Below are 12,950 nucleotides of genomic sequence, written 5' to 3' on the forward strand. Positions count from 1 at the left end.
TATTCAGTGGACTAGTTTCAGTTATTGTGCAAATGTACTGTTTATAAGGTTGGGGAAACCTGCAGTCAGCTGAGACTGAAGAAGTCACTTGGATGAGTGAGGAAACCTTTGTCCCACTGAAAACGCTACGTCCAGATGAACAGAATCAACCTTTTGGGAGTCTGCACAGTTCTTTCATTAAAAAAAAACAAGAAAAAAACTAAATATTCATGTTACAGGATAATACAATCAGCTGTTTGGTTGCCATTATAAGCTTCTGGTTTTTAAGTGTTGCTGTTATAATCGAAAGCATTTTTATTACATATCAGTGTGTTCTCATCCCTCTGTCTTGACTGCATATTTCCTTTGTTTAACAAGATATGAGGATATTGTTGCAGGATCCCTTTCCCCTCTTTCCTGATAGTTTAGGCTAAACCCAATATGATTAATTTCTGCACAAATTAATGAATGTTTTAATACTAAACATATAAAAGCGTAAAACGAATTTTTGTAAATTGGGTCTTTTTTTTGGCTAACTTTGTCATGCAAACTTTGTGTCATAACTGTGTAAATGTATACTGTCCTTCTGGATTTTTGACTCAGCATAGCTAGTGGGCCAGCATGTCAAAGCCTTAATCCAGTTTAGCATCCTTTAAAGCTCTTTATTGTGCCTAACAGATTGAAATTAGATTACATAGCAATGATTTAATTAGAACAAACAACATTAGTAGTAACAATTACATCATAGTGATATCAGTTAAGAACAGCCTCACATGCTCTTACATGTGCTGTCACATAGTATATTTGGGTTACAGCATTCTTGACTTGAAAGTAAAACATGTTCTTGTTCCACGTATGGATGTTTTCTGAGCAAAATGCAGAAATCCTGATGGGGAGTAAAGGCTGCAGGTCATTCACATAAGACGCAGTATCTTCAGTGCATGCATAAAAAAACATGTTAATGTTTAAGACACTGATAAATGATTCAAATCATGCAAAGTTAGGTGAATGCTGCTGTGCATGCCGACAGGCAGCCAATCCGGCTCGGGTTGTCTTCTGGTGGATTTCGCTCAGATGTCCTTGCCGCAGTCGGGGCACAGGATGTCGTCTTTGCACGTCAGGAAACCCCGACCAACCAGAGACACGCAGCACCGTTTGCAGTTGAAGCAATCGTTGTGCCACTGGCGCTGCTCGAAAGAGATGTATTTGCTCCCCCCAAGACCTGAGATGGAGAGAAGAGTCAGTAAAGGGGAGTCTCATGATCTGGGTAATGAAATAACTCCGTAATTGATGGTGAGTGGATCCACGCAGGATGCTGAGGAGGGGTGATTTATACTGTGATCGTCACCTAAAAGCAGTTAAGATTAAGTTGCTTTTAAGTATGCTCCCATGATCAAAACTTTGCAGTATTAGATTTGCCTTGCTTCTGGGTGTGATATTTAAAGTGCTGCTTTAAGTCGCACTTATGGTTGCCCGTTGGCCCAAAATAAAAAGTGATGAAAGCCACGGCCAAAACCATTTAAACTTGTTATTCAGTCTTTGAAGACAAGTAGACAATTATTTGTTTAGTAGAATTTTGACATTGCATGATAAACTCCCTGAACATTTTATTAGGTAATGCAAATGGCTAATCATACATTAAAAGACGAACCGGCTAAAGCTTAAATGTAGTTCGAAAGGGGAACCTGGGACCAGTAAGGTGTACTAATTTACTCAGTCCTGAGTTCATATGTTACAAAGAAACTACAAAAGAGTCCATCATTTCAAGCGTTCCCATCCATCCATCCATTCGCTTATCCTTTTCAGGGTCGCGGGGGGCGCTGGAGCCTATCCCAGCTGTCATAGGGCAAAAGGCGGGGTACACCCTGGACAGGTCGCCAGTCTGTCACAGGACTAACACATAGGGACAGACAACCATTCACACTCACATTCACTCCTAATGGCAATTTGGATTATCCAATTAACCTATCCCCACAAGCTGCATGTCTTTGGACGGTGGGAGGAAGCCAGAGTACCCAGAGAGAACCCACGCAAACACGGGGAGAACATGCAAACTCCACACAGAAAGACCCCTGGCCTGATGGTGGAATTGAACTCAGGACCTTCTTGCTGTGCGGCAACAGTGCTAACCACCGTGCCACCGTGGCATTCTGTGCAAGCGTTCCCTTGTATATTGTTTTAAACTGATTTTATGTTTACCCAGAGTCACACTTATTTAAGGGAGAATTCAGTTTCTGGAGAACAAACCTGAACTTCAACAAAAATAGAGGGTATTTTTACAGTCTACTATTGTTCATTTATCAGCAAATACCTTCAATGCTCACGCAAACAGCAGCTCCACTGGAATGTGGATGTCATGCTGCCAGATGAAGCTGCCAGTAGTTTAGTATAATTTAACAGGAAAAATTATTAAAGTGTGGACTTAAAATCATAATTCCAGCATATTTCCAGTAATTCATTTTCCAATGAGCCTCGACTCAACATGCCAAGCTCGTTTGGACAAGAATCCCCTTTGTACAGTCGTCAAACTGATACCACAGCTAAATTAAGCACCTTAATAGTTTATCCTGAACACTGTGGGTCATAAAAATTAAACGCGTAAAGCAATAAAATGAAAAATTTAAAGGTGCAAAGTGTCGGTAACTCCCTGGTTATATGCTGGATGTGTAACATGAAGGGCAGTACTTCTGATATGAGTGTAGCATGACCTTTACCGCTGATTGGGGTGGTGCAGTAAGCACATTTCTTAGCAAACAGGTTGCAAAAGCAATCAAGGCAGTAGGCAAAATCATCTCGAGAGGTAAACCTCTGGCCGGCCAGCTGCTGCTTGCACCCGATGCAAACAAAGCACTCCTTATGCCAAGGCTGGTCGTGGTAGTTCACACCTCCAGTGGTGATGGGCTGAAAAAGAGCATTTTACAAATGTTTAAATGACCAGCAGGGGGATAACTGTGGTTGTGAAAAGACCCAGTCCCAGGCTTCAAAACATGCTTTCACAAACAACCAGGTTATGTAACCGTAGCTACATGTTTTATACCATCTGCGTCGGACATATATTGAATCTTAAGGTCTAAAAATACCTTTTCAAATGTTTTTAATACCGTGTCAGAGCAGAAACACACTGATAATCCAGCTGTCAAGCATAAGCTAGAGCAAAAATTTTGAATAAGGTGAGAAATCGTTTAAAAGAACAAGACCAGGATTCCATGCCTTCGACTACAGCTCTGTAACTCCCACTGAGTTAAATACTTTTCTCACTTGAGCTGCCAAACTTGTCACACAGGTACATCTTAAGCCCCTGAAGGCTCTTATCTATAGCTCATATAATGTCATGTTGCCTAGCAACTACCAAGAAATGGGTTTAAAAGACCTGTTTTTAACACTGATACATCCATAAAGCTTGATAAATAACACTGTCATTTTTGATTTTACTATTTAAAAACCCCCAAACAAACAACGATTTATTTACACAACTTGAATAATGCATATTTTATGCCATCATTAGGTTGCCTGGCAACCTCCTAGCAATGGGCTAAAGTGACCAAATTTTAGTATGCACATAAATTTCATTCAGATTTTCTCACTGTGATTAAGTATGATTAAATATTAGTGTGCAAACAATACTGTACATAAAAGTATTTTGCAGAAAGATGCATGCTGAAAGTGGTATTACGCCCAAATAAAGGTGCAAACATCACCCAGTATTGCACCCAAAGCTAAGCACGTCTTAAACATTTAAGCCTTGCATAGTTTGCTTTGCTTTATCCTTGGAAGTGACACTAGAAATTGAGGTATTTTGTTTGCTGTACTTGCTGTACTTGTGGATGTGAATTATCAAGCTACCACCATGTCATGTGATGTTGACTGAGAGGAACTGATCATCTTGTTTTTTAGTATTGTTCCTGTCTGTTTTGGTAATGTTGTTTGTAAAATAAAAAATCCTGTTATTTCATTTACCGCTCTTTGCCTTTGTAAACCAGTCTAACTTCACATTCTTGTCATTTTTGTGCATTTGTTGCTGACTTAGTCACAGGGGAGGCAGATGACTGCTCTCTCAGCTTTTAGCACAAAAAGACGCCTCCGATCCCTGCCTGTGTGACCATCTGTTTCCTGCCCAGAACTGTTACGTACCATGGATGTGAATCTTTACCCGCCTTCATTGCATGTATTTTCATTATGGCAGCATTTACATTGATTTGGACCATTTATCAGGCCAAGTATACAGAGCCTGTGTAAGACCTTTCTTTTTACATGTCAGACCAGTTGAATCTGCAGCTTAACAAACAGCGATGATTATTAGCCACAGCGTGTCACTTTACCTTCTTGCAGTGGACGCACTGCAGAGCAAACTGCTTCTCATAGCAGGGCAGACAGTAGTTGTTGGCATCCTTCTGGACAAAGCTCCTGGTGCCAATGGGCTGCTGGCAACGGTTGCAGGTGAAGCAACTCTCATGCCAACTGTTGCCCTTATGCTCCATCTTTTTAGAGCCTGGTGGGTGCACAAGATGGAGAAGGAGAGAGAGTGACTAACAAATGTCATTTATTAGTTTAATCCATCTGGTGCTGATGTATCGCTGTGTTGTCATTTGGGAAATCTCCAACTTGCTAAAGCGGCTGTGGCTGTAAAAACTCAGTGGCGAAGGTCATACTCTAGTCTACTCATAGCCCACACTGCAAACGCTACAACACTTTTGGAAGTGGGACACTGGACTATTTTATCCCTCCATGTTTATATCATTATTGTAGTGGAGATTGTTTCCTATTGATATCAACAATTTGACGAATAAATTGTATATTAGAATTTTGTTGGCTGCCATTTTGACAGCTGAAATTGTTGGTCAGACCTAGAATCTGTGTGTGCTACAGTAACCTTAGAGTTTCCTAACCTGGCATGATGTTCTTCAGACACGCGTGGCACTTGGCAGAGTACTCGTTGCTGTAGCACTCGATGCACATGAGCGTTTCATTTTTGGTGGCAAAGGGCCGATCGACCAGAGACCGGCTGCACTTGTTGCAGAGGAAGCAGTCGCTGTGCCAGTGGCGATCCTTGTACGACAGATCCTGCAGAGACAAACACTCTCAGGTTCTGTAGTTCGTGGAAATATTTAAACAATGGCAAAAACAAGAATCACTGTAAGAAAAATGTAGCAGTTAAAATGTGGGTATTTCACCTTGCTTGTGCAGCTGATGAGCTTCTGGCACACTTCACAAGTGTTGGAGAATAGTGTCTCATAGCACTTGATGCAGTAGGGCTTTTCCTCCTTCAGGATGTACTTATGGCCGTACAGGGACTCCTGACACTCTGTGCAATCATAACGCTCGCCCATTGCGACTCTTCTGAGTCCTATGCTCTGTAAGAGAGTGCTATAAACGTTGCATAACTGCAGCCACACACAGGAGCAATCGCTGGCTCAAATGTAATCACATTTTGTACAATTAGAGACTTTTCTACAAAAGAGTCACAGTACTATCTCAGGACCACGTGGCACATAAACATATTAATAATCATCATGCCTTTATGAGCACGTGTAACCTAACTGGAATTCCTGTGAAGTTAATAAAGCACTACACTCAGCAAATTAGCTAAAGGAATGTCACCAATAGCTCTGAAAATGGGGCTGAAATGAAGTATAAACTCAACTCTTCAATAGAGTCTAAAACTAATATTAAAAGTAGGTTAAAAACAAAAAACACATGATGGAAAATCAGTGAGAGTATTGATGGAGGAGGAGTAAAAGATAAAGAGCTATTGAAGAATGATTTACAGTTAAATTCTTGCTTTAAGAAGGGGTGGATTTAAAGAAAGTCCCTATTGAAAGTCTTATGCAACATCCAGAAATCAGCTTTTGGAAGAGATCCTGCTTGTTTATACGACTGGAGGATTTTCAGTCGTGCTGGTTTTGAAGAAACTGCATATTTAATTACACCCATAGGCTCAGATCTCTTCTTAATTACCATAAAGGTCAGTTAAAAAGATTATTATTGACTTGAATTTGAAAGAAAAGTTCTAAAGCTGCTTTGTGATCAGGAAGAAGGCTTTTGGATGGTACCTTGGGGTGTCTTTGTAGAAATTATTTAAGAAAACAACACTGTAAGAAATAACAGCTACATTTGCCTGCACAAACCTGTTATTTTACTGTCTGTATACTATCATTCTTGTGTTTCTAATTCCAAAAAATATTTTATTATGAAGTAAGAATGTAAAATAGCATGCTATTTGAAGGATTTGTACAGTATCGGTGTAAATACAACAGCTAGTCTATTGGCAATATTTATGAAGTTGTTTTCAGATGCTAGTTAAGTTAACTGATACTTTGAATAGTTAGGTTCAGCAGTTAATGTTTCCTTTTTAATTTGAAAGTTTTCACAGAACCTTATCATCAACATAACCCTTTTAATGTGCATTTTATTTCCAAATCTGTTATTTTTTGTCCTGTGCTCCAGCCTGTTTTAGTCAAGTAATAGTTTGACAAATAGGAAATATGCAGAATTTCTTCTCTACTGTCCTCTTCATCCAAAATCATGTGAACACCTCTAAAATTCCTCAGAAACCCAAAGCAGCCTCTGCTAAGTAAGTGGACTCTTGACATAGGCAATAATGTTGGGATGCTGTTTGGTGTCGACACCCATCTAAATCCACTATTTTCCCCAAATATATTTCAAAATCAGCACCCACCATATTCCTCTGTAGCCTTTGTGCCTTTTTTATTCTGGCTTCTCTCATTATATATATGTGCTTCTGTGACTTATACATCCTGTCTGCCATCTATACTTTTTCTCTACCATCTAAGCAAACAAAACAACCACTGTATACTTAATAGCCGCACATAAACAACCTCTAATCCTTTGTTAATCCTCAGTCCTTTCAGTGCTGAGTGAGCTGACATCAGTACTTTGCTATAAATCCCATTTCTACCTTTGTTCCTCTTACTGTACTTTCATAACCATTCCTCAGTAAGTCTTTTTGTGCCCAATACATCTCTTTAATTGACTTTATTTAAATGTCATTATGTCATGGTGTACTGGCCAAATACCAGACAAACTTTTTAGAATTTACTGAAAAAAGTCTGTGTTCACTTTTCCCTCACTCCCCCTAAAAAGTTGCTCAACAATTAATCCGCTAAACCTCCAGAGAAAGTTGGATAATATTCAGCTAATCATGGGGAATTTACAAATACACCAACTATTACTATACAAAAAATGATGCAGATTTAATGAATGATTCAATTAGTTAGTAAAGCAACTCAACATAAAATCTTACCAGAAAGGCAGCTTGGTAGCAGTCGAGGACCCGAGGTGTCTACTGAGCGCTGTGGTCCATCTCCTTTATACAGCCCAGGCATGATGTGACCCACACTGGGGCGTGGAGGCGGAAGCAGTGGTCTGACCAGAGTGGGCAGGTTAAATTCAGACGGGTATAAAGTCGAACCAAAAAGCTGCAAATCCCAGAAAATCCTGCTGTGAAAAGCTCAAAACAAACTCTATCAAATAAAAAAGGATCTGTGATGAGCTTTAGTTTGACGTTTGCCCATTTATAAATAACACTTGTTTTTCCTACCCGTTATAAAACTTGTGAGTGTGACTCCAAATGTGAGATAATAAGATAATAACGTCTGTGCTGGTCTTTAGTGGTTTATCTGCAGGTTTCATGCACATTTTGCCCAGAGGATTTTCCATTTTAATGACCATCCATCCATCCATCTTCATCCGCTTTATCAGGGGCCGGGTCGCGGGGGCAGCAGCCTAAGCAGAGAAGCCCAGACCTCCCTCTCCCCAGCCACCTCCTCCAGCTTATCCGGGGGAACACCAAGGCGTTCCCAGGCCAACCGAGAGATATAATCTCTCCAGCGTGTCCTGGGTCTGCCCCGGGGCCTCCTCCCGGTGGGACATGCACAGAACACCAACCCAAGAAGGCGCCCAGGAGGCATCTTTGTCAGATGCCCGAACCACCTCAGCTGGCTCCTTTCGGAGGAGCAGCGGCTCTACTCTGAGCCCCTCCCGGATGGCCGAACTTCTCACCCTATCTCTAAGGGAGAGGCCAGCCACCCTTCGGAAGAAGCTCATTTCTGCCGCTTGTATCCGCGATCTCGTTCTTTTGGTCACTACCCACAGCTCGTGGCCATAATAATAATAATGGATTGGATTTATATAGCGCTTTTCAAGGCACCCAAAGCGCTTTACAATACCACTATTCATTCACTCTCACATTCATACACTGGTGGAGGCAGCTACAGTTGTAGCCACAGCTGCCCTGGGGCAGACTGACAGAAGCGAGGCTGCCATATCGCGCCATCGGCCCCTCTGGCCAACACCAGTAGGCAAGTAGGGTAAAGTGTCTTGCCCAAGGACACAACGACCAGGACAGATAGCCCAGGGATCGAACCGGCAACCTTCCGGTTACAGATGCGATTCCCAACCCCCTGAGCCACGGTCGCCCATAGGTGAGGGTAGGGACGTAGATCAACCGGTAAATTGAGAGCTTCGCTTTTACACTCAGCTCCCTCTTCACCACGACGGACCGGTGCAGCGTCTGCATTACTGCAGCTGCAGCCCCAATCCATCTGTCGATCTCCGGCTCCCTTCTCCCATCACTCGCGAACAAGACCCCGAGGTACTTGAACTCCTCCACTTGGGGCAGGAACTCATCCCCGACCCGGAGTGGGCACTCCACCCTTTTCCGGCTGAGAACCATGGCCTCAGATTTGGAGGTGCTGATCCTCATTCCTGCTGCTTCCCACTTCCCAAATTTTGATGTGTATCCGGATCACATTCTTTGAAATTGTGAAATAGAGCGTTGTACTTCTTAAAGAGCTGCCTTGTATCATTTCTTGATGTAATTAAATCTTGGATGAATTTCTGCCCATCTGTCTGTCATTGCATGACTTCCACAGTAAAAAGGTTGCGAGTGGAGTTTTACTTAATAAATAAAAATCAGATGTGACTGCTGTGAAGTTTCATTCACATTCTGAAGACTGTTTCTCATTGTGAGCCTGATTATATTTTAATTTAGACTTTCATGTCTCTTATCAGTGAAATACTAACATATTATTATTTTCAGTTTCCTTAGCTCTGAAGTTTAGAGTTTTGGATCATTTCCGTATACTTTTTTCTATGTATGTATGGACTGGATTTCTATTTGTATTATTAGTCTGTGTAGAGACTGACATAGGTATTTTTTTTCCCTGGTTAAATTATATTTTGTTAACTCTGACTTTGTCTGGTTTGGTTCTTGACCAAATAGCTAGAGGACCAAACAAATAGCAAATCCTGTTAGACAGTTTAACCCGCTGAACATCAGCTTTGAGTTTTGTTTAAAGTGCTACAGCTTCACTAGCATGTGTGCGGGCTCATAAGTTTGTTTCTGTAGACCTGGTTGTCAATAGGGTTAGTTGACTCAATTCATGCCAAGACGTGGGTTTAAATGGAGATAAAGAATACAACAAAAACATACCACACAGAGGAAGATTTTGCTCAAACATGTCTGCTACTCTTTGTATAAAGTGGATTATTTCTAGCTCCAAAAGGCTGATTGTCGAGTCAAATCGATTCCTTTTCTGAACCTAAAAAGAAGCTGAGAATTGAGGGTCTTTTGAAGGTTTGAAGTATTTTTTTACGCCGTTTTCCAAATTTGTGACCAAAGTCTTATAAGATCATAACTAAACACCATAATACTTTACTGACAAGATAATAGTTTCTCTGTAGGTGGCTCCACATCTTCAGTTTAAAAGAGGCCAGTAATAATGCTTCAGATTCACTTGAATATTTGTGCAATTGGATCGGATATTAACCAGTTTTTTCTGTAATCTTGTCAAAACATCCTTGATACATGTTACAGTAGCAGATACAAGAAAATAAGATAATTTCTTAGAGATCATTCAATCTGATAGAGACAGAAATAAAAAGCGAACAACAAAAGCATTTAACAACAGCAGTCTGTGATTGCATGCCTCTGCTAAGGCTGAAAACCCCCCTGACACAATGCGTGAGTCCCTGAATTTGGCATCTATTTGAGAAGACGTGTCATGAATTTCCCCCCATTTCACAATGTTAGAGAATGTATGCGAAATACGTGGAAGTCAACATCTGGATCGACTCCACAAGTTAACCACTAAATTAGACCAAATCGAAAATGTGATACACTCTTCATTCAAATCCATCCATACCTAACAAAACATACAAACTGAACCAATTAGATAACCTCCTTAGCAACAGTAACAAAAGACTCAAAAAACTCAGATATGAATGGCTGCACTGTCCTTAAAGCTCAGATTTGGCTCAAAATGCTGATCAGCAGTTACCGAACTGACTACTGAACAACAGGGTTCACATAAATGTACTAAAACTCTGACATTACTTACTGTGGATGGTTGTTAATTTGAAGTTCTGCTGTGGTCATAAGCCCTGTTGGATCAATATAAATGTTTTTAAATTTAGCTATTGAATTAGTCATGGACAATATCCAGCGAAGCGAAAATGCAGCACTTGATTTTTATAAACCACTGAAACCTCTCATATAAGCATCAAAGGGCTGTTTTTTATTGCTTAAATTGAGAAATAACATTTAAAAATAAGTTACTTAATTTATTAACCTAGATTTCAATGTATTATATTACAAAAAAACGTCTCTCAGACCATATCTTGTGTAACAGGAGGGTGGAAGATGTGCTAATTTAAAGCCAACTGAACATACTGAACATCATTTTACAATGTAAAACTAACAAGTTTTCATGAAACCAGAGCTAACAAAGTGCCTGTACTTTTCCAGAATAATTTCCATATGGTACAGATTTTATTTTCTATAATAGCTTTGCATGACTCACAATTCAAAGTAATCCTTGTTTATCTTATACTATAACCCTTAGCTCACATAGCTCATAAATAAGCCAAATTGGCTCCTCTAGCATAAAACATCCCTTCTTCTAAATTGGCTGCCCCTCGTTAACAAAGAGTATGACTGGCACGTAGGTGGGGCGCCTGTGCCTGAGATGACCGTACTAGGGATCTAACCGATATAAGCTTAATGCATGTAAAAGGAGAGAAATATATCTTAATATAAATATTAAATTGGTGTTGGCTGTTCGTTGTTAAATATTAGCACTGGGGCAAAGATGGTGAATTAAATGCATTTTGAAGAGATGGGAGTTCTTCAGGGCATCTTTTGAGTTTTATTTTTTTTTCTCAATAGCTTTTTATCCCTTATTTCCAAATAAGTATTTTTATTGCTGGACTTTACTAGCGTAACCTTTGATTGATTCATAGTTTAAAATATTGCTTATTCATGTTACACCATTCTTTGACGCAGCTTTGTTTCTCAAACAAGCCATTTAGCTCCTCCCCTTTTAAGTCAACTTTCTTCTAGAAGTATTAGCAGCAGGCGGGTGGGGCTCCTGTGGCCAATATGAACATATTATGGATCTACCTGACATAATTCATTAAGAGTAAAGAACATTACCTGAACCTAAAAGTAAAGTTGGTACAAGTCAGCTCCGTCTGACTGAAGCAAGTGCCCTGTGTTGGTCCTCTTGGGTTTTGATTAGCTTCCTATTAGAATTTTAATTTTGTCCTTATTTTATTTCCTTTTGCAATGAGTTTCTTTCTTTCTTTTATATCTTATGTTTTTACTATTTTAGCTTTGGTGTTCTAATTTATTCTTTGAGGTTTATTTCTCATATGAATAAACAGACAGGCATATGACAGTGAGTATCTTGGTCCTGGGTAGGTGACCCAGTGGTTTTCTGTTTTGTATTATTTATCTTTGATTTCATGAGGTGTCTTTTGGTTTGGGTTCTGTATCTTATCTTTTCCTGCCGGTGTGTTCCTTCTATGTAAAGCCCGTATCTCTTAGTCTGTGTCTGTGCATAGGTGTTCAGTAAGCACCATTTATGTTTTTGGTGTAAGCACTTTGTAGCATATTTTTTGATGAGTGCTATTAAAATAAACTGTATCATTATTTCCATGACTCCTTGGATGGAAACACTTTAAGGCAGGGGTGCCCAATCCCAGTGCTTGAGAGCTACCGTCCTGGAGCTTTTAGATGGATCCTTGTTCCGACACACCTGAATCAAATGAATGGCTTGTTTTAAGGCCTTTGCCAAACTTGATGGCATGCTGAAGAGGTAATCAATCCATTTGATTCAGCTGTGTTGGAGTAGGGATGCATCTAAAAGCTGCAGGACACTAGCTCTTGAGGACTGGGATTGGGCACCCCTGCTTTAAGGATATAGATTTCACAAAAAGTGATGGTTAGAGTTACCCGACAGACAGATGTGGTAAAAGCTATCAGAGCAGCTAAAGGTGGCTTGTAAATCAATCACCTAAAATAAGCTGAAGCAGGACTCGCATCTCCTGATTCTCAGCTGAGTTCAACCTGTTTAGTTGGAGGATATTTATCTAATTATGCCCAATGGAGAGAAGGGAATTGAACTAAGCACCAGACTGTTTACTCCTCTATGAGGCTATAGGTGGTTAGTGAACACAGTGAGTTTACTATGTCACAGTCTCTCCTCATTTCCTTAATTGCATTAATTTGGTGACCTCACCAAATTAATGCAATTTGTGCTCAAAATACTTGGAACTTGGAATCCAAGTATTTTGTCTTTTGAAGAGGGAGTTTCCATACAGGTTCAGGATTGCTCGAGACATATAGGCTTGGTGTCACAAGATAATTGTTCGTTAATGCATGGCTTAGTTTCCAGTCACTGTTACCATGCAATGATGGCACATTGGTACTAACTTCTTCAGAGAAAATTGTAACAAACACACAAATATTTTTATCATTTAAGAATTTGTAGCATTCATTTAAGGCAAAAAAGTGTTTTTGCTCACTTATGTGTCTTCTTTGATATTGTTGTCTTGCACAAAGGCTACTGTTCCCTTTATGTAGCATAAGCTTTTTCGATGGGTTAATGTGTATGGACAGAAGAGGCATCTTAAGCTTTTTTGATTTGAAGCCCTTTTAATCTTCTTTGATT

At 40.0% G+C, this 12,950-nt stretch overlaps 1 protein-coding gene across 1 annotated transcript; it reads right to left on the minus strand.

The window, feature by feature from the left end:
- Positions 1 to 620: 620 nt before the first annotated feature.
- On the minus strand, positions 621 to 7,418 carry LOC309700317 (four and a half LIM domains protein 2-like). The gene is made up of 6 exons (XM_082523838.1): positions 7,241 to 7,418; positions 5,151 to 5,330; positions 4,866 to 5,040; positions 4,299 to 4,468; positions 2,694 to 2,880; positions 621 to 1,201 (listed from the first exon to the last, which is right to left on the minus strand). The coding sequence occupies exons 2-6, from the start codon at positions 5,304 to 5,306 to the stop codon at positions 1,050 to 1,052; spliced, it is 840 nt and encodes a 279-aa protein (XP_082379964.1). The 5' UTR covers positions 5,307 to 5,330; positions 7,241 to 7,418; the 3' UTR covers positions 621 to 1,049.
- Positions 7,419 to 12,950: the final 5,532 nt, after the last annotated feature.

The sequence above is a fragment of the Aulonocara stuartgranti genome, assembly GCF_965226115.1.
Source record: "Aulonocara stuartgranti genome assembly, chromosome: 23".
Lineage (NCBI taxonomy): Eukaryota > Metazoa > Chordata > Actinopteri > Cichliformes > Cichlidae > Aulonocara > Aulonocara stuartgranti.